The sequence below is a fragment of the Vespa crabro genome, chromosome 16 (genome assembly GCF_910589235.1).
Source record: "Vespa crabro chromosome 16, iyVesCrab1.2, whole genome shotgun sequence".
Classification (NCBI taxonomy): Eukaryota; Metazoa; Arthropoda; class Insecta; order Hymenoptera; family Vespidae; genus Vespa; species Vespa crabro.
In genome coordinates this window covers 5606303-5629418 of record NC_060970.1, presented here as the reverse complement: position 1 = coordinate 5629418, position 23116 = coordinate 5606303, and the positions used below count along the sequence as shown (strand labels likewise).

At 34.0% G+C, this 23116-nt stretch overlaps 1 protein-coding gene and 1 long non-coding RNA gene across 15 annotated transcripts in view; one reads left to right on the top strand and one right to left on the bottom strand.

Moving 5' to 3' along the window:
• LOC124429911 overlaps positions 1 to 17077 on the top strand; it is a 29588-nt gene extending 12511 nt beyond the window's left edge. For 11 of the 14 annotated variants that reach the window (XR_006943584.1, XR_006943588.1, XR_006943585.1 and 8 more), the window contains 2 exons: positions 14310 to 14833; positions 15933 to 17077. This is a non-coding gene — a long non-coding RNA (uncharacterized LOC124429911). Of the gene's footprint in view, positions 1 to 3946; positions 9487 to 13374; positions 13488 to 13769; positions 14138 to 14309; positions 14834 to 15932 lie in introns of those variants that run through there. The other 3 variants (XR_006943589.1, XR_006943587.1, XR_006943578.1) reach the window with 3 other exon arrangements.
• On the bottom strand, positions 25 to 18365 carry LOC124429909 (icarapin-like). Its single transcript, XM_046975794.1, has 4 exons — positions 18147 to 18365; positions 3749 to 3940; positions 1628 to 1749; positions 25 to 1531 (listed from the first exon to the last, which is right to left on the bottom strand). The coding sequence occupies exons 1-4, from the start codon at positions 18211 to 18213 to the stop codon at positions 1250 to 1252; spliced, it is 663 nt and encodes a 220-aa protein (XP_046831750.1). The 5' UTR covers positions 18214 to 18365; the 3' UTR covers positions 25 to 1249.
• Between the last annotated feature and the right edge of the window lie 4751 nt (positions 18366 to 23116).

Below are 23116 nucleotides of genomic sequence, written 5' to 3'. Positions count from 1 at the left end.
ATTTAATTATACCTCTCTTCAATCTTTCATATCGAAATTTGGATGAACCATTTATTATGAATAATACATTTATTTAACGCTTTGTAATCGTTTCAGTTTCATTACGATCGCATATGTTTAAACGCGGTATCATTGACAGCTTTTACGCGTCTGTCCTAATCCAGACGTTCGGAAAATCACACAATTTATACTCGGTTGGTATGAATTCACACACATTTATTTGAAACATTATGCCCTACTTTTTTTTCAGACGTCTGCCTTTAGTTCCTTCTTTTTTTCGCCCCCAGAGGGAGTCACCTTCTTATTGCTATCTATTTAATACTTATCGGAAGATAAAACAGAATTCTAGATGTTTAAAGATATCGGTCTGAACATTAGTATAAATATTTTATTAAACGCTACTCGTGAATATTATTTAAAAACTTACAATATTATTATGTCGTTATCGTATATAACGTTATATCGTAAATAGTTACGTCGTAGAAACATTTTCTTTATCATTTTTTTCCTTGACAATTTTATCAATTGATATGAATTTAAATATAAAAGATAGTTATATATGAAATAATTCGAAAACAATTGCGATTGCAATTAAGCCAGTTAATCAATTGTTTACGCCACCAAAGTATTCAGCATTAAATTTGTTGATTCATTGAATGGACTAGGGAGATTGTTTCTTTTTTATTTATTTAAGTAACTCGATTGAATAATTTCAATTGGGTTTATCGTACATACGTACGTACATGTGTACGTATATATGTATATATACGTACATATATACACATTTACGTATGTATGTGCGATTATAAATGTGAGCGTGTGTATATATAAATTACAAGAATGTTGTATTCGGAATAGCATTCACATATTTAAAATATTCATTTACATTTCGCATGCATATGTATATACTAAGCTTATACCACCATCTACATACGATATACGCTATACTAGATTATTTCATATATATATACATATATATATACACACACATATGTATATATGTATATATATATATATATATTTTTTTCACGTATATTATAGATAATGTTTTCGCTACACTATTATCCCCGCTAAAATGGATACACAATTTGTTGCGTTATTACTGATGGTTTATCTATTTTATATATATATATATATATATATACATGTATACATTTATGTATGTATATATGTATATGTATATATGTACAGAGACGAAAAAATTGGAGAGGTTTTCGATTTTGCAAAAATGACTATTCTTTCTTTTTGTTTAAGCATTCAGGACGTCTCCTTGATTAGGTATCTCGTTATCGAACTCCTCTACGGTTTCAACGCTTCGTTGTGGCATTGTACCATTTTCCGTCTTGTTACCATTTTCCGTAGGAATAATCGTAGACGTTGGAATTATCGTTCCATTTTCGTTTTCTGGAGAAATCATCGTTCCATTTTGAGGTTTAACGTCGATGACACGTACACGAATGACCGTTCCTTCGGTGTCGTTACCATCGCTGTAAATCGTTTCGTTGATCGTCACGACGTGCCCATTGATGATCTATAATTAAACGACATTATTATTTAATCGTAATAATAATAATAATAATTTACTGATATAAGATATATAATCATTGTAGAGAGAAAATTGTTTTACTTTGGTAGTAGAAGTAGTATTTGCTCCTTCAGGAATTTTATTCCAACGTGTTACAAATCCAGTATTTAACGGGAAAGTTGACGCAATATTGGCCATTTGATTTCTAAGTCGATTCATCAAATCTGAAAATGCATAGATTAGGGAAAATGATGAAATCTCATTGATATATATTATTATTATATTGGACTTTATATTATGATTCGTTGTTGGGTAATAATATTTGTATACTTTTATAAAACGGTATATATCATCACACGTTAACGATTCTAGGTCACTTTCTCGTTTGAATCAACGACGTTTCATAATATCTTTAATATATGCGTTAATATGGCCTTTATTATATATTATCATAACGTTCGATTACGAAGGATTTTAATCTTTAAGGGAATTAACAATTGCTTTCATTTTCTTGATTTTTATTCGTCATTGTAATATATATATATATATATATATATACGTGATCGATCGGGCACGAAATAATTGATCTAAATAAATGTTGTCTACTATTAGGAGGTAAACATTATTATTATTATATAGATTATTTTGCATCGTATCATCTTGTTCCTGATTTTATGGAACGACGAACGTCACGAATAGGACATTGCTTACGTAATAACGAAAGGAAAGTTAATTCGAACAAGACCGAATCATTTGTTATACCGTTTAAAGTGAAGGGTTATTTTATGAGAAAAGGTGGACGTACCCGAGGATTGCAACAGGTATATTGCCGGGACGTAAGGTAAACGGTGCAATTTATAAGATGCATTCTATTAAGGCCATTAAGAAGAATAACGACATGGTTCACATTGGTAATACGACTCGAAAATCGAAATAATATAGTAGCCTCTTTATGATTAGACACGAAACGTTTTCGAATCTGTTTACGCCGCGAAAAAATTCCAAATTTTTCCTTCGATCGCGTTTTTTGCGTTCGACATTTAGATTTAGATTTCTTTTTCTTTTTCATTTCAACATTTATTGTTGAATTACTTTTATCATACTTTATCGTTGTTATCAAGATACTACGTACTACGTACGTCTAATAGTTTCACGGTATTCGTTTTACGAGTTTCTCGAAAGGACCCTTTAAAAGATAATAAATTACTCGAATGTCTTTTTAACTCTGCTCGTAGCACGCCATTGCGAATTAATTTCACGGAAGCGCATAGTTGGCGTGGAGCCGACATCTTCAAGCTCGATAATCGCTTCGAGTCGACGGATCTTGTACAATACGTATGTGTACTTATATACAAGGTGGCCCATTTTAAAACTATTTGCTGGACCAGTGAAATATTTGTCGAAACTTTTAGCGACATTGACAACATTACTTTTCGTTTATGAAAGTATTTAAAATTCAAATTAAATTTCAAAAGATTTCAAATTAACACATGCAACAATCATTGTCATTTTTATTTACCGTCCGACCGATGAAATGGTAATAGTTGAAAAATAAAAGATCCCTAACAAAATCATTTAAATGGTGAACGTCGATTCGTATCGAACGAACGATAGAAGCCTTTCTGTGTCCTTGTATAATAATGGTCAAACTGAATGGGCAAGAAATTGGAATTCGCAAAGGCAATTGGTCATTTCTCGGCTGATATAACTTTAGCTCTCTTTCTCTCTAACTTTTCACTTTCGCCATTGTCCTATATGATACTACGTCATAGCCAATCAAAATGACCTGATGATCCTTATATGAAAGGGGAACGATTTTATCGAAAATCTCTGTCCATTCATCGAACACGTCCTTCCTTCCTACCGATTTTATCTCATCCTGTTTCCCATCGGATTATTATCGTTGATTCAAAAAAGACCAAAATTTCACGTAAGATTATAAAGCTTGCATTTGGACTGCACTTTACTCATTTCTGGAAAAGTCGTATTACACGTTGTCGCGAGAGAGGGGAAGAGAAATAAACGAGCCATCAAGAGGTAATAGTTGCAATAATACTTCTAATACAGGCTAGTGCTGCTTTTCTTTTTGAGGAGACACGAAACTAAATTTGATCAATGTTGCTTTTTCTTTTCTTTTCTACAAATCCATCGAAGCAATGGCAATATATTATGACGCTTCGCAATTGCATTCTCATAACGAGAATAATCATGAAATACACTTACCTTGTAATGATTGTCTTAGATAATCGAAATTAACGGTGCTTGGCCTAAATAAAGACCACGATTCGTCGGAATCGGAAGAATCGGATAATCCAGGAATATGTGGCCTGCCGAACATGTCCATCTCGGATCCGGGAAGAATGAGCACCGTATCGACATTTTTTTTCTCGTCGCTTTCTTCAGACGTGTCGAACGCTGAAATCAAACGAAGAGAACGAACGTATTATTATAAACGAACTTCACTGAAAATCTACGAAAATCAATAATATAAAAGATCGAAAGGATCGCGTACGGATGTAATAATTAATTTACTTTTTCATTTATTAATCAATTATATTATGATTTCAATGCTCTCGTAATCTCGACGTCGATAAATAAAGGATCGTATTTACCGATCGTCGATAAAATAGTCATTTCAATGATGCAAACGCGTTATCGCAAATAGAAATAAATAAAAAAATTTAGGAGAACAGTTGGATCAGATTTATGTCAGAATAATACACTCTTGGTGGGCGTGAGTTTATTTATTGCAATTTTTTTTTTCCCATGCAATATTTTCAATCGATTAAAAATAAAAATTGGATCGATAATGGAGTTACAATTTTATTGCAAAAAAATTGTAATTATCAAGATTGCGAAAATTTTGATAGAAATGTCAATGTACTTTTGAGATCAGACGAAATATTTTATCTGAAATCGAGACTCGATCGGTAATCGATCAAATCGTGTATCGTTATATATTAAAGGGATAAAATGTGACGTCTTATTCGCAACGGCTCTAAGAACGTCCCCAAAAAGGTTAGCAACGTGTCTCTTCGATATATGACATGTGGGTGGGTATCGTTCTGGAATTCAGAGCGATCGATAGTGAGTTCCTTAAAAGGAACGCACACATATATAAATGTAGTGTGTATGTATCTGTGAGCGGGCGCGCGCGTTCACGGGCGAGCCATACGTTCTCGTCGAAGCTATCCAAGTTCCTAGGGGGATGCTCGAGCGAGTCGCGCGAATTATTCGAATTGAATCGCTCGGATGCTGGATGATTAATGTCATTTCCCATTGAAAAGAGAATGTATTGGTATACGTGACTCTCTCTCTCTCTCTCTCTCTCTCTTTGTATATATAAGTGTGTATGCTTTTGACTCCCAATAGCCTTCTATCCAACCTGTCAAAATTATTCGGAACGTTGATAGAGTACTTTCCTTATTTATTTCGATACTTGAATTTGCTATTTTTCGTGAGAATTTTATTATAAAACTGACTTTATCCTGTTATTTTCTTTCATTCATCAATTTTTTTTTTTTTTTCTATGATTTTATATTCTTCTTCTTCTTCTTATTATTTTGCAGTTTCACAATTTGCAAGTTTTACAGAAAATTTTATAAACAAATGTCATTGTAAAAGTTGTTTCATGTTTCTCTCGGTTTTTTTTTCTTTTTCAAATAACTTTGCACTGTTTCATTTTTTAATTAGGCTCTTGGATTTTTTTATTATAAATTTATAATATAAAAAAAAGCTTTCGATTCGACGAAAAATTGAAGAATTGTTGAAAATCATGAAATCGTAAAATCGTGAAACGATGAAATCCTCTTATTTCCTGGAAATTCAAATCTATTATTCGTTATGCAACAATGTAAGAGGGGGTAGAGAGAGAGAGAGAGGAGCTAGATCGTTTCCATTTATTCGCAACGTTGCTTGATGCGTAATATATTGCTTTGTAAACATTATAATACACAGGCGGTGTACTAGTCTGAACACTGGTACGTCGAACGATTAAAGCCGTGTCAGATCTTGCAAGATAATGTTTGTGAAAATTTGGATATCTATGAGGAAGGAATACATCAAGCGATATTCACACACACACACACACACATATATATATATATATATATATATATATATATATATTATATTATTGTATGTTTGATAAGAATTATAATGCTCGATTTACATTAAATGTTATCGATTTGGATAATATTAAGCGCGATTGTATGCCTCTCTCTCTCTCTCTGTCTTATTCGTCAGATATTATTGGTATGTAGGAACGTTGTCTCTCGTCGATCATAATCAGAACGTAGTTACATGGCTGATCGGTTCGCACAAGATTAATATTGTTCTATAGTATATACATACGATGCATCTTGTTAATTGATACCTGCTTTTGTGTTCGAAGACGCTTCTCGTGAGATAATTTATGTATATCCATTCGCGAGTATATTTGCCAATGACAACTATTTAAAAAGAAATCACTTATCGATTAAACTTTATCGTCATAATCAAAACATGGGATCAGATTATTCCATATAAAATTCTGAACAATTAAAATATAAACGTCGTATTGATAATTTCTATCACAATCGATGTATCTATCGTTAATCGTTATAATCGTCGTATTGAAATCGTGTCGTTTTTAAAATTCGATCGACAAACCTGTCAATTTTTGTTTCGACGGTAACAAGTAAATCTACTCTCTCTCTCTCTCTCTCTCTCTGTTTAGCTCTCTTTTGATTTTATTCGCGTTCATTACCGCGAGGGGATTAGATTGACTCAAATTGACTCCTACGTTTCTCCTGCGTCACGCGCAATTGACGACTAAGCCGGCGAATTGGATAATCGCTAGAAGCACTCTGCGAAATCTGCTCGTATATGTGTATACGCAAGTAGTATCTTATAACTTTTAATATTATTTCGTTATTTTTTACACATTCGTTAATGTGTCGCGTATATGCTGCGCGTATTATCAAAGATCCGATCGATTCTTATAGAAATTGCTCGTATCGCTTTATACATAAGTGTTAATAAGAAATCACTCTTACGTATAAACATACAGGATGATCTTTTAAAGAAACTTCAATCGTATCGATTTATCGAGATTATTTATTATTAATATTTTACTTCTTTCTCTCTGTCCCTCTTTTTCAACAAAATATTAAGCGCAGGTTTAACGTGATAAGATTTCTGAAAAAAGAAAGGAACAAAAGAAGACAAACGAAAAAAAAAGAAAGAGAAAACACGTAGTAGAGGTTCCAGCTGTGTGTTCAGCACCAAGTGTCATTGACTAAAGAATAAAATAGACGACTATGGGGGTGGTGGTAGCGGCTGCTAGTGGCATATCGGCCTTGGCAAAATTCCATTTCCTTTTTTTCTCTCTCTCTCTCTCTCTCTCTCTCTCTCTCTCTCGATAAAGTACACGTCTCTCTAGAAAGTCAGCGCCATTTTTACGAAAGAAAGGTCTTCTTAGCTTCTCTCCTCAATCTTTTACACTCCCCAAAGAGAGGAATAAAATCCATTCCGAGTTTTCATAATTTATTTTTTTGCGTCGTTTTTATTATTCTTCCGTATATTTACTTATTATATTGATTCGATTAGAAAAATCTTCTAAATGCGATTGACATAATCTATATATATATATATATATTATTCGATTGATTAGGTCAGAATTCGAAAATTTGTTCAACTTGAATTATCACCCAAAGTCAGTAACTTATTTTTTTTATTTCCCTCTTTTAGCATAGGAAAAGTCAGGCAAATGAAGTGGATATCTGCCGCCCCTCCTCTCCCTCTCTCTCTCTCTCTCTCTCTCTCTCTCTCTAAATCCATGGGAAGGAGAATAAATAAAGCAACGGTAATGTTTATCCGGAAGCGCTGGGCAATTAATTATTTTCTCGCCTGTACGTTTCGTCAATCAGAGGATGCATTTGAGTGGATGGGGATGGCATGGGAGGGAATTTAATTGGAACGTTGAACGATTCGCTCGAGCACGGAAGTCGAAGCATCCATTTCCTCCTATGGCTTATAGTTTGGCCGAATTAACGGCAGGTAACCAAGGTAATTGGGTCGTACACCATCGACGTCGCCTATGCAAGGATCACAGTAGTTCCGATGTGTTTTACCTTCGATAAGGTATACTAACGATACGATTCTATACCGATGCTTATCCCTCGTTAACCGTATCGAACACCGTAGGCTACTCATATCTAACTATTCGAATTATCTACGCATCTATTTATTATTAATTATTAAGAACGAAGATAATGTATCCACACACACACACACGTATATACATATTATATACTGAACTCTGTTATACCATATGCAAGCAACACTTTTTTTATGGACCACCCTTGTACGCGCAGTACACACGCGTACATAATAGGGTGTGTCTTTTCAGCAATGATATATAATTTTATTTTGATTTTTATTTATTCGTTTTCTTTCAATCAAGGGAAGAATCGGTTGGATTACTGGGAATACAAATCTTAATAATTGTAGGCCTTTTTCCTAAACAAATCGAAACGTACAATGAACATCCCTTTCCACGGTAGCTAACAAATTAATTAGAGAACGTTACGTAAATCGTTTCTCCGTTCATTACATAATACTCTAACGATGAGTTAGTAGTTACGTTTAACGTTCACGTTTCCCCTGGCTTTTATCAGTAGTTTGTTCCATCTTCGTAGGGTTATTAATTAGAGAGGACGTAATGCGATATTACCGACCGAATGAGTGTTGTCCCATAGCTAATTACTTGCATCGTTATTAGATTATGTTGTAATCGTATGTTATTAACGAATTACGAAATATTTCTATTTTCCCTTTGGCCATGTTTATCTCTGTGTGTTTCTGCACGTATACATATACATAAGAGCTTTCTTCGATGGCTAATCTCTGAATTAAACTCGATATATATTAAGTGCAATGTTCTGTTGTGGTAGTTCCGAATGGAACTACTTTGCTATCTACTAAAGTTGATCCGATCCGATTGGACGAGTAAATGTATCGTTTTCTGAATAAATGGATAAGCCCGCGACGTCGGTAAAGTAGATCCCTATAAATCGGTAATATTGAATCTCGAGTTTTTTTTTTTCTTTTTTTTTAAATTCCTTTAATAATTTTGAATTATTGATCATTTTTTTCAATCAAATATTGCGCCCTTTGCGTATATATCATGTTACTTAAAAATGTCACATGATTGTTAACAAACAAAATAAGTATTTTTCTCTTTAATATTTAATCGTTCATTAAATCGTGTGGGATAATTCTTTTCGAGGAAATAATTCCGCGTAACAAAATTTCTTTGGTTAACAAAAAGGAGCAAATAAAAAATGTCTAAGTTCTCAAAAAGCAGAGAGACAGAGAGAGAGAGAGAGAGAGAGAAACTGGTAATGCAGAATGTTTTCTTGTTAATATTTTTAACACGCTCGGTGATTCATTCTCGGTTAAATATAAATGCAGCAGAGAGAGAGAGAGAGAGGAAGAAAAAAAGTTTTTGTAACATGTGAGCCATTCATATAAATACACGACTAGAATATGCAAGAGTGGACCGTGCAACAAACTGTCCGAGATTTTCAGACATCTAATTCGATGTTCCACATATAATGTGTATATACTGTGTGAAAAAAAGAGAGAAAGGGGAAAGGCTCGTTTGTGGTTTTGGAAAAGACTTAAACACCGTCACAACGAAAGAAAAAAAAAAAAAAAGAAAGAAAAAATAAATGTCGATATTGTCGAGAGCAAAGCCGGAAAGAGTAGTTCCAAATCCGTCGGTAAAACAGTTTTCCCCCATCCAAACTCCGTCCTTTAGCAAGTGATGACTTACACGCGCGCGCGCGTCTCAGATGCACGTATGCATCTATGCGCTGCATACGCGAGTGTAATACGTGTACGATCTAACCGTAACTGCATACTAAACTATAAATATACATACGTATATACGTACACACAGAGTAAAGGGGGACATGGTAAGCAAGGTATTATGAAGCTTGGAATCGAAATAGCGCGCGAAAGCACCTAATACTAGTACGTACTTGATGTCAAAGGCGTAATAACTTGGAAGTACTTGACATTCGTGAATGTGCAACGATCGACATATATGTATGTGAAAGATAGAGAAAGAGAGAAATATATAGACGGAGAGAGGGACGTATAGAAAGGGTCAGAGGTGGTGAAAGCAGGCTTTACGTACACGTGTCTCCGGTTATGTTGCAATTATATGCCATGCATGCATGCATGCATCCAGCTAGCAAACGCGTGCATCTTCCATCTCTGTCTCTCTTGTTTCCTTTCGTGACACGACTTATTGCAAAGTCGGTGTATGAAAACGTCACATGTTAAAATGTCGCCGTAAGAGCTTGTGCCTTGGCTTGACCGATTACATTCATGTATATATATATATATATGTACATACGTATTCATGTTTGTATCGGAGAGATGAGAGAGAGAGAGAGAGAGAGAGAGAGAGATGAAAGTGGACGAAAGAGAGGGGGTTGGACGGGTGCACGCATGCGTATTAAATTGAAGTTGAAATTCAATGGATATTGCATTTTGTCATGGACGTGGTATAGCTAATAAACTTCTGTTAGCGTAACATTATTTTCCGTCGTGCTTACTCATTCATTCGCATTGAATAATTTTTTTTTGATTATTTCCCTTTTTTTCTTCGTACACGTATATATATGCGCATGTGTATGTAGGAACGAAGGGAGGAGGGGTGCAGGCCGATCGTTAAAATTTCGTTTGTAGCTTTTATTCGTTAGAAATGCTTCTATTAGCTACTTTGATGATTTTATAATCGTTTTGTTTAATTGCGTATTTATATTTAAAAACGATTTTTTGTCTGCGCGCGTTTTACTTGGGCTGCCATTAAAATCATTTTCGGTATTTTATATTTCATATCCAAACGAATAAAACGTGTGTATATATACATATATATTCCCGGAGGAAGAGAAACTCTTAGGAAAATAATAACGATTCAGTTTTCTCGTCGTTCTCGTCATCTTGAATTCGTCCTAATCCAAACTCCTCGACGATCGGGATTGCTGACGCGGATTTTCTACGCGGAGGAAAGATATCGTCTATTCCTCAGCTATGCTCGTTACACAATGATCCTGTGGACTAGTCTACTATATATCTATCCCATATTATTATTCGATGCGAGTATCTAGTAAAATAGAGCGAGGGATAAGGATAGAGAGAGAGAGAGAGAGAGAGAGAGAGAGAGAGAGAGAGAGAGAGAGAGAGAGACTTATTCGTAAGGATGATTTTCTTTGCACGACACGAACAAGTCCTTCGGTGTTACTTCCGACTACGGTCCTCGATAATTGGTAGTCGTTCCACTTGTTCTTCTTCTTCTTCTCACTCGTCTTCATGCTCTTCTACACTCTTTCCAATGGAATTTGTCGAACGGTACTTTTCACCATTTCTTTTTCTTCTTTTTTTGGGCACCGCTATGCACTAACAACTGCAGTAACGATGACGTAACTAACTTAATTTGCACCAACTTTGAGAATATACATACATCTGTATGTGTATGTGCGCTTGTATATTATTATTATTATTATTATTATTTATATTAGTTAATTGTTGGAGTTTGAAATAAATGAATATTGTAATTAATTTATCATATTGCATTATATGATGAATCGTATTATTAATTAGAATATATTAATGCAACATATTAATTAACGTACCATAGTAATTCATTGCATAATATAGATGGTAATATCGTTAAAATTGCCTGATTAAAGTAAAAAAAAAAAAAAAAAAAAAAAGAAAAGTAAAAAAAATAAATTGAATTTCATCAAGAAAAATGTTTGGCACTTTTTACCATATGTCGGTAATTGTTATGTTGATAGTACAGTTTTCGTATTGTCGATAAAAATGTCCTCTAGTTGGATGCAAAATAAGCTTATAACATAATATAAGATTTAAATTTATGTAAAATGCGTTCATACATACACACACGCACGCACGTATACTTGATTCGCTTACTGCATAAATATAAATTTTTTATTGTGGCAACGTATGGACAATGCGGAACAAAGGATGACGTTTATAGGAACGATTGCATTGAACTTGATGTTCGTTACGTTCGAGATCGATCCATTAAAAACGATCGAGGAAAACTTGGAAAACCAGTTTTTCCACTAGGCACGTATAGTGCGTGTTTGTGCGTGCGTACATGTACGTACATGTAGCACCAAAGGTAGTAGGTTTGCATTTGAGAAAAATAATGGAAAAATATGGAGAGACAGGTAACATGCAACTTGTACATGTATATACATATTTATACATATACCTCAATAAAATAATATTTTCCGGTTAATATTTTTTTTATGAAAATTAATTAAAAAGAGAAAACTATTGTTATATATCACATTTATCTTGTATATGTATATATTCTGTATGTATATTGTCGATTAATATATTCTAGTAAAATCATTTCTGATGACCTTGTCGATATTTGCCGAATCTTTATTTTCTATTAAATATAATGAAACTTTAATAAGCTTTATCTTTCGTATAAATTGACACAAAAATCCTTATCAACATTTAATTATTTCGAAAAGAATCGAGAGATCAAATAGGATTGGCCGCGTCTGAAAAATCTAAATCCAGGGATTTTACTTTTCTTTTATTAGACACACACATAAGCGCGCGCGCGGCGCACACACAGGACATATCGTGTAATAAAGAACATTGAAAAAGTTGCATTCCATATACCGTTACTATTATCATTACTATTGTTATTATTATCATTCTCTCTTTGGCAAGATAAGTTATTACAACTACTCGTCCTTCGAATCCCTTATATTATAATACATAGACGTATACAAGAAAAATCGTCATATCCATAACAATTTTCTATATTCGATTGATAAAAGCTTTTCTACCATCGAGAGACGGCAAACGTAGGAGAGGAGGAGACGGAGGTGGAAAGTTTGGAGAAAATATTGAATTGACGATAAATAGAACGGAGAAAATATATCCGTTCTCTATAAGACCGATAAGAACTTTTCTTTCTTTCGTTTATTTCATGACGACGATGTTCTATTCGATTTCCAAATTCCCTTCTCTTCTTCGTAAGACAGAGAAAGATCCACACATAAAATATATATATATATGTGTGTGTGTGTGTGTGTGCGTGAGTAAGATAAAGAGAAATTAATTAATTAATTAAATAATTGATCGATTCATTTATATATTTAAAAATCGAATTAAAGACCAAAGAGGGAGGATGGATAATAGCAACATAAATTTAATGTCGTAGTTATAACAACATCATTTTCTGTGTTCTGGAATGCGAAGAAAATTTAATTAAATCTTTTTTGTCTTCTGTCTCTCTCTTTCTCTCTCTCTCTCTCTCTTACATACATGTTTCAAGCACGTTCAACAAATATTTTTACGAATAATGCCACGAACCATGGCGGTACGTGGTTTTACAGAAACACGATATTAACGTGGCCAGTAATTTTCACAAGAAAATACGTTTCTTCTCTCGTCTTCCTACCCGCCGAAAAAAAAGAGTGTGATTTATATATATATATATATATATATATATATATATATATATACATGTATACACGTCCACAGGGTGGGCCAAAAGTTTCTAGGTGATTTAAAAAATCAGTCCCTTTTTACGAAACCTCTTAGGGGAGTTTCGGATCGTTAAACTACAAGTCTCGCAAAATGGAGTCAATTTGAAATTACTACAATCACCTAGGAACTTTTGCTCCTAATCGAGTATATATATATAGTATATAGATATAGATGTGAATTTGATTACTTATACGTGTTAATAATATGTATATGTATTTATTTTTGAGAGGATCGAGTTATATGTTTTGCAGTAGGGCATTCACTTTGTTGGTTGTCGGCATGCATCACTGACCACGTTCAACGTCCTACGGAAATCCTAATTACTGCATTTAATCCAGGCTCACTTGATTATCATACTTAAAAGGTTTGTTACGTGAACGTAACGTATTTTCGTTGGGGTCAAAAAGATTCCAATTTATAGGGGAAAATTAAGAAGAAATTGAAAAAAATTATTGAAGTTTATATAAGATATAATGTTTGACAATAAACTCTTTCTTTCTTTCTTTCTTTCTTTATAATTCCGTTCATTTCGTAAGTATTACATTTGGAGAATAGATTGGAAATGACGAACTTGAATCGCTGTAGGTGCGTTTTTTCCTTTCGTTCTTTTTTTGTTTTCTCATGTCGCTTTGAAACATTTTCATAGGACTCGCGAGAGAGCAAGTTCGAAGTATCTTTTCACTTGGAAACATTGAAGAGCACTCGTGTCCGGAAAGATACTTTTCATGGTACGTTATCGAAAGTCGTAAAAGCTCTGAGAATCTCAGAGGCTTTTCCATGATTCTGGATAGTAGGAATGGCAGTAATGTATTTATCGTGCTGGTGACCATCAGTTTCGTTGGAGTATGCCACGTCGAATTTCCAACCGGTCAAAGAAACTTACGCGACTACACTTCCATCCCCGTGCTAACAAATATGAGCCATTTATCTGTACGTGTGCACGTACAGAGTGACCCGTATCATTCATAAACGGCAACGGTTTTGTTTATCAAAAATCGTCTAAATTAAAGAAATGTAATTTTTATTCGATAATTGATATATCGAAATATTGTGATCTTGTTATTTTATAAAATGTTGTTAATTATATTGATCAGTGTAAATGACGTAAATGACCAAGATTGCCAAAATTTGTTTGTAAGTTTGATTATTTTATAAGATCTTTTCATTAAAATATATTTATTTGCAGATAGAAACGAGTCACCCTGTATACGAGGATGCAGTCGGTAAACGTTATTTAAATGCAAAAGCGAAGTGGCGAGTTACTTGGAACGAAATTGAGGTAGTATTTGAGGTTAACTAGCTTTACGGTGGAGAAATGGACGGTCAGCATCTTTAACGAGATCACTCGGCTCTTCTGTACGTATAATTCGAGTCGTGTTATTTATTTATCATTTTTTCTTTCTTTTTTTTTCTTTCTTTTTTCTTTTCTTTCTTTTTTTTTTTTTTTTTATATTTTTATATCGAGCGAACGAACGAACGAACGAACGTTTTTCTAACGGAAAATGCCAAGCTAATTATCGACCATGCAAAGCGTTTGGGAAACGAAGTCACGCGAATTCAACATGGACGACGATGGACGACGCAGTGGAAGCTCGTTGGTTGATTCGGCTCAACTTCCTGACAACTCATGCATCCGGCATAGCAGCATGTGTTGAAAGTCATATAACGGTACGACAAATGTCGTGAATCGAATCCAAATACGTTATATACGTAAGTAGCTTGCTCTTTTACCATAAAAGATTGATGGGCAAATTTTCTTTTTCTCTTCTTTCCACCAAAAATTGTTTATCGACGTAGGAGTCGAACGTACGATTCATTTAAATATTATATTGAAAAAGTATTAACAATATCATAAATTATATACTTGTAATATACTTGATAAATACAACAAGAAAATATTGTCAATGCTTTTTTTGCGTACATATCTGTCTTCATTTGCATTTGAATTTTGCCTGTATATGTGCGCGCGAAAGAGAGAGATGGTGCGAGAAAGCTATTCGACGAGTAAAAGCATTTCGTATGAGAAAACTTTTGGATCCATTTATGGATTTATGTCTGAGTATTATGCGTGGATCTACGTATGAACTATATGAATCGATGTGAATACCCGTTAATATGTGTAGAAGTTGGTGTGAATATATGAATGAAAAGGGTTTTGCTTATTGGACGATGACGAAATATTAATGGACATTTGCCTCTTCGGTGGAACTTTTTAAAGAGGTTATGAATCCAAGACGAGGCCAAGTCGAAAAATTTATTTCATTTTCTTCGTTTCCTCTTGTACGTATATATGTATACATAAATGTGCGTGCGTGCGTGTGCGACTGCCTGTACACACACACACATATATGTGTGTATTTTATCCCGGAGCTCGTGGAAGTCGTGAGAAAGGAAAAGAATTTTATAATTGGACGCCGAGGGCCACTCTCTTTTTCTTTCTCTTTTACTTGCTGTCGGTTTCGAAGTTTTCGAGATCCGCCATTCGAAAAAGTTAAAAGAAAAGTTTCAGCGAATTCAAAGATGGGGGTCTCGTACTTAAGACGGCCTTACAAAGCCGTCGACCGTTTCAATCTCGTTTTCTTTAGGAACCATGAAGCCTCTCTCTTCTCGCCAGAGAATTTTTCTTTTTTATTCCCTCTTTCTGTTTCGCCCTTTTTTCAGTGTCCATTTTTAATTTTTCGCTTTGACATTACTAATAATTATTTGTCAAATATAATATTACAATCGATAATAGGTAGTAAAAAAAATCTCTTTAATTTGCCTTATCATATCGATCACTTTTTCATGGTTCTTTTTTTCCTTATTTTAGAAGGGGAAAAGGAAGTTACGTGTATATCGAGCGATGAACGTAACGAACCGAGTAAGCCAGGCTACAAGACCATACGGAAAAAGGTTTTCTACCCTCGAAAAGTTTCATTTATCACGAGAAGGAGGAGACGAAGACGAAGAGGAGGATGAGAAGCATAAGAAGCAGAAGATATCCTCTTTCTCCTCGAGCAGTAAGAACTCGAGGAGTACCGTTCATATTAGTCCGAGGGAAAAAATTCAATCTAAATGGGAACGATTGGCACACGTACGATAAACAGAGCGTGATTGACGTACGTGATTCCAGTTCCTTCTATATCCCTCTGGCCATTTCTGGGGACCACCGATACATTGAAACGGCGAGAGAAAGACGGAATTGTTATCCTGTTTATTTATTTCGCTAGATCTATCACAAAAAAGTTGTATCACGATTTCTCATTTAGTTTTCTAATTATTTTTAGTCGCAAGAAAGTACGATGCATGAAAAAATAATATATATATATATATATATGTGCACACGCACACACAGAATATGCAGATCATAGGTTACATTAGATTACATAAAGCGTATCATTTCTTTTTCCTATGCATTTCTTTTCCCATTTATCTGGTATGTTTCTCTTTCCACATGTAAAAAGAATGAAAAGGTAAAACGTATAAAAGTTTCCCGTGTGGACAGAATAGTGCAATTAGATTCAAGGCATTTACTTTATTGATATAGAAATTAGTCACGTGTTACGACTGCATTTGAAACGACGCGTTTTCCAATATTCAAAAGCTTCGGCTAGTGCGTGCCCCTTGGCACGATCGAATATATATATATATATATATATATCTCGAAATAAGTACACGGATGGAGAGAGGGAGAGAAAGAGAAAGGTTTCAAGCCCTCTCTCAACCTTAGTGACTATCATATCGGGGAAAAATAAACGGAGCGTGGACGAAGGAACGATTGTGTGGATATATCTCTTTACTAAACGCTTCTACGATGCTTCGGATTCGCGAAAAGACCGAGAAGAGAAATAGACGAAAAGCGCTGCCAACAAAACAATAACTAAACAATACCGTCTTCTCATTCACGTTCAGTTATATCTTGCGATGCAAGCTACATGTATGCTATGTGTATTTTTATAAAAATCGAAGAGAGAACCTTTTCATTTTATTCTCCTTTTAAGATGTCATTCGTTTGCAAAATACATCGATATCGTGTGTGTATATATATATATATATATATATATATATATATGTATATATCATAGATTATATATCGTCGGCATTAGAAAAGTATAGGAAAAAAGTTAATATATCTGTCTGTATAAGAAAATAAAGGTCGAACGAATCGAAATATATATTACAGACGTTCGTTATTAGATCGAAACGGCCACTCCTTTAAACTTGAATTTAATCTTCTCCACTTGTTCCCGAATCGTTAAGTCTTACGACACTTAAATTAGCTTCCAGTCGATACACACATATCGTTGTCGTTCTCTTCTACAGTTTCGAAAGGTCACTTTTCTTTGTTAGCAACTATTCCATGTTAACGTTCTATAGATCGTTCTCGAAATTGTTCGTCGATATATCCTCGTTTTTAAATCATACACATTTTTTCCTTCATTACGTGCAAATAGAATATAACCTACATTTGAATATCTTTGTTCAAAACGTACATATATCTAAATGTCAAAGGATAACCTTTCGATCTTATTGTTTATACTACGTTCAAGTATTCAAGCGAGAGAAACGACGTATCGATCTATTTCCGTTCGCAAGACTAATGGTATATCTATATATAGCTACAGATAAACACACACACACACACATATTTATAAGGCCATTTTTTTCGTTTCGCTGGGCCAAGACAGAGATAAGAAAATTATCGACATAAAGTAACAGCCGAGGAAAGAAAAGATTTAATAAGATATATGAATCATCGATTTTTGGATAAAAAATTTAACGAAGAAATCCAAGATTTTAATAATTTGCGACCATTCGAGTTTATAATAAAATATGAGAGAAGGTGAGCTAAGTTCGATCTTAGTCGATTGGCAACAATGAGGCGGAAAAATTCAAATTACGATCAACGATATAAAAAAAAAAATACGCAAAGGAAGAAGATGAGAAAAAAAAAGTGAACACGAGCAAATACTTGTTCATCAGTTATCGCGACAAATAATTTCAAAGAAGGTGACTCGAATTGAAAAAATTATGTTTTACTCACCGGGAAATGCATAGGAAAATGCAAGGAAACACGTAACGATGATATAAATGTTAAAAAAGAGCTTCATGTTGTGGTTGTTCACTTATCGAGGAAAAAAATAAAAATAAATGTTAAAAATACAATTTAAAAAAGAACCCTTTCGAAGACGAAACTCGTTTAAAAAAAAACTCTAGCAAAGTTGTTTCGAGAACGGTGATTGAATTCGTACTGGCGAATGAGAATTACTAGTGGTAGTAGTAGTCGTCAGTCGGGTTCTCTCGGCTTTAGAGCCCCCACAAAACGAACGACTACACAACACGTTGGCGAAGGAATCAAGGTCACTCGCTCGCTATACTCGCTTGAAAACAACGCACGCTCTTGTGTCGTAGAACGCCGTCATTTCGCGAGACTTTTGTCTCGGCTCCGCGCGCCTATACTCGCTCGTCGTCGCGGTCCGCGACTGTCGGCCAATCGGCTTACCGCTACCGACCGATCACGTGACTCCCGCTGAGTCACGTGGTACTAGCTCGCCTCGAGCCCCTCTCATTTCGTCTCTTGTCGTTCTTACGGACGGTCGCATCCTCTCCTTCCGCACGCTTTTTCTTTAATACCTTTTTGTTTTTTCTTTCTTTCTCAATCGACGTTACTTCATTCGAGTATTTATATACATACATACATACATACATACATACATACATACATACATACATATATACACATATGCATATTTTTTGTTTAACATCTTCTCATTACACACATGTATGTACTTTCTTGTGGCATTCCTTTTGGCACTTTTTTCTTTCTACCTCTCGATGGCTGTTTATAGTAAAATTTGTCACTTGTTATAACTCTTTATCTTAGTAGCCCTAACTTTTCTTAAAAAGATAAGAAAGTACATTTATATTTCAGTATATGATCTCGACTAATTATAGAATTGTGTGATTCATGAGCGACTAGAGCGATAACGAGCAGACCTGTAAACGCTACTACGAAGAGCTTGGATACCCTTGAGAACAATGATGAATTGGGAATGCACGAAAGGTTTTATAACTCTTTCATCGATCCAATAAATTTTACTTTTAACAATTTTATTCATGTCGAATAATAATTAACCATTTAATTGAATATATTTATCAAGTTGATGATACATTATTATTATGTTATTTGTAGGTTATTTAAAGATCCGATCACATGTATATTAATATAAGCGGTTCAACGGTCTCAAGTTTATTCCAGTGGATCTCAATTTAGAACAAAGTACATCGACAAAGACATTTGATTTTATTTTTTTCGTTTTTCTTTCTTTTTCTTTTTTTTTTTTTTCCAAATTCAATTAACAGAGCAGAGTGTGAAAATTGGTCACGAAAGTGACATTAATACACTCCGTCGGTAACACAGAGACCGTACGAAAGCCATAATCCATGAAAGTTAATAAGACGAATAAGCGGATGCTCGAGTTAAATCGATCGTCATTTCACCTTTGTGTTTGAGAATATTTCACTTTAAAGAATATCACCGATTTAATGTAATAATTATCGCTCAAACTTTTTTATACTTTAAGTTATATAATATCAATTATATATTTATTGTATATTTATAGTTTGCATATCGTTATACTATTAACAGCAATCTTGATACGGTTGAAATGACAAAAATGTACGTGCATTGATAACGTCGTCGCATGTCGAATTTGTTCTGAAAATTTATTCTTTTTCGGTCGAATTTGTCATATGCATATGTGTTTTTTTCCTTTAAGAAAAAAAAAAAAAAAAAAGAAGAAAAAAAAAGGAAACAAAAAGAAGTATGTTATTAGTCAGTAATGATAATAGTCATTAACTATTTATTATTTTTATCATATCGCCTTGAAATAATCAGTTAATGATTTTCATGTGCTTTTATATCCATTTGCGTCGTCGTTAACGTGATAATCACTATTACGTGTCCATACTTACGTGTTTTTTATTTCCCGTTAGATTTTTAAAATGTTGGAACTTTTTTCCTTAAACTCTGCCAATAACGTGTACTGATATTTGCCGATTTCTTCGCAATAATTAACACCTTTCCGTCAATTCTGAATATCTGAGAGATGGAACCTGTACACATTATAGGAGATAACTGGAAATATTTTTTTTTCTTTTTAATACTATTTATATCACGAACTATATACACACACACACACACAGTTTACGATGCATGTGCGATCACAAATGAATATTTGGATACCGATGATTTCCATTGCAAATTGTTAGTATCGTAAACGAATGCGGAATTAGAGGTAAACACGGTATTAAAACGAGCCGTTACGAAGCTGTTCGAATAACGTCATGGCTTTCGCGAGATACCAACCCCACTCGTTATAAGCACCGAAATACAATCCCTTTCTCTTTTGTTTATTCCTTTTTATTTTCATTACTTTTTACAATCTTTTTTGTTTTATGAAATGCAATATCTTTTGTTAAAATAAATTTTCTCTTATGGCGTAGTTTGAACGCTATTCATTTAATTGTTAAAATATTTAATCAAATTTTTTTTGCTTTGTATTTGACTTTAAACATTAATTTTTATCTTTTTCCAAGAAAAAATAAAAAATGAAAGTACAATCGGTAAAACAGAGACAGGATGCGTTGAAATTTAAATTCTTTCGCTTGACTCAGCACGTTCGAACGAAAGGATTGGCTGGATTGGCGATGGCGATGGGGGAGGGGAGAAGTGGTAAGCTCTCTCCCGCTCTGCCGCCACCACCCCTCCCGCTCCACGACTCTTTTTCTCTCTTCGTCGAGCACAGACAATGGATAAGAATGAAGCAAGCGAGATCTCGTTTGGCGTTTTTCTTCTATTCGCTTGGAGCTATGAATGCAGGAACCATTATCGATGACGTTTATTGGCCACGACTCGTTGAGAATAAAGATACAGCTTGCTTGCACGCTTTGCTTCGTTCGTTGTGCTTTGATACACACGGATATAACGTGTAAACCGTGCAACGTGTTCTGCCATGTTTTAATAAATATTAACTTGGCAGAGAGAGAGAGAGAGAGAGAGAGAGAGAGCGTGGCGAATCGAAAAAAGCAAATTTGCTTTCTGAATCATACTTCTTTTTTATCAACGTCGATTTTATTATTAGTTTTTTTCTTTTACTTCTTTCTTCGTTCTCGAAATTGTCGATTTTTATTTATTTCGTTATTTAATTGGAATGATGTTTTAATTAAAAATCGTGATACATTTTTTAATCATTTTTATCGACAAGTTTATAATAATTTTTTTAATTCTCTTTTTCATAGGAGCCTTTTTTCATTTAATTTCTTTTTTATTTCCAACAATTTTATTTCACTTTTAGGTTAGTAATACTTATCTTCTCGTAAATAAAGCTTTGTGTGTGTTGAAGCGATTTCAAGCGATCTTGAAAGACGTCAGTATTTCTATTTATTGTAAACGTTTGTTTACGTTTTAAGATACAAGGAAAAGATTGCCTTTTAGTCCGAGTTTTATCGTCTGGGCACGTGCCTCACATTCTTTCTTAGAGGATTATAATTCGACGAAAGAATTCAACGTCAGAGAATTCATTGAAATAGTCGAAGCGAATTGCGTTTTAGATTCTTTTTCGGAATTGTATTAATTTTGTGGTTTTTAAAAATAAACCACTTTATTCCACGTGGCTAAATAAACGCTTAAATTTTAATCTACAATTTTTCATTTTCACAAATATTTAACAAAGAAAATATTTTGGTAATTATTTAAGAAATATTTTAACGAGGTTAATAGAAATTTGTTCATATTTTTTGAGCTTTATTTCTATGGGTCTCGAAACATAATGATTAATTATCATAGTTTGGGCTAAGAAAGTATCGGTTTAGATAGTTTTTAAGTTCGTATATCATATTTTGAACGTTTCGATATTTTCATATAATAGATCGAAAAATTACAAGCTTCGTGGCGCACGCGGGGGGAGGGGAAGAGATTGCACAGGTGGCCACTGCGCATGCGCCTCGGTTCATTTAGTCTCCTTCCTGCTCCGTCATTTTGAATTATTTTCTGCCGTTTGATTTCGTAGTCTCAATAATTATAGATAATTAGTTAATACCAATTTTCTTAATCTTATATACCAATCGATTGTCGAAGACGCGATTTTCACGCGTGAATGTTAGCAGTTCGTGGAATCGTCTTGTTTAAAAGATATCCGCGAAAATAAAATCTCGGCGTCCCCCAGGGACGTTTCCTATTTCAAATTTTCTCACCTATTAACGATGTTCTAATCAATGATTTCTTTCATTAATTAATCGCTTTCTATTGTATTTCGTATTATATGCCATTTTCATATACATATCGACCACGTAAGTACGCATATACTTACATATATATATATATATATATATGTACATATAGATATCCCTGTCACGAATACACACATATCGATACGTCTTAGCACATGCATCCGATTAATTTTCTACTCTATTAATATCGATCTAATTTTTTTCAGCTTTCAAGTGCATAAAAATTGAAGAAACTACGCAGTACCTGGAAATAATATTAACGTAACCTCTCAACAGAATCCACACGTAAGTCCATTTCTTTTTAAGTAAATCCACATGAAGCGTGCACGCGTGTGTGCGCGCTCGCGAGCGCATGTGACGCTGTATTATTCGAGAAAAATACGATAGATATCGGCTATCAAAAACACGTTTTAACGATCAAAGAGCAATCAAGAGCACGGCCTTGGCTCGTCTTTCCTCGTTCGTTTCTACTAATGCAATCCTTGTTGCTATAAGCAGCTTTCCAGACATGCAACAATGTTCAGATATGCTCTACTTTAATTCCTGTTCATCTAGCTTTCCATGTACATTATATATATATATATATGTGTGTGTGTGTGTGTGTGTGTGTAATATTTGAATAATAATATTAATATATATTATATAGTCTTTCATAAGCTCAACACATAAATATACTTAATCTTAATCAAGAATATTAATAATATTCTTGAATTTTGTTTAGCT

Bases quoted from the DNA above. Each gene is read 5' to 3' on its own strand.
- LOC124429909 (XM_046975794.1), bottom strand. From the start codon at position 18,213: ATGAAGCTCTTTTTTAACATTTATATCATCGTTACGTGTTTCCTTGCA. The intron at 3,941-18,146 runs GTGAGTAAAACA...GTTTGATTTCAG, and splicing joins ATTTTCCTATGCATTTCCCG to CGTTCGACACGTCTGAAGAA. The intron at 1,532-1,627 runs GTAAAACAATTT...GTTTAATTATAG, and splicing joins ATACTACTTCTACTACCAAA to ATCATCAATGGGCACGTCGT.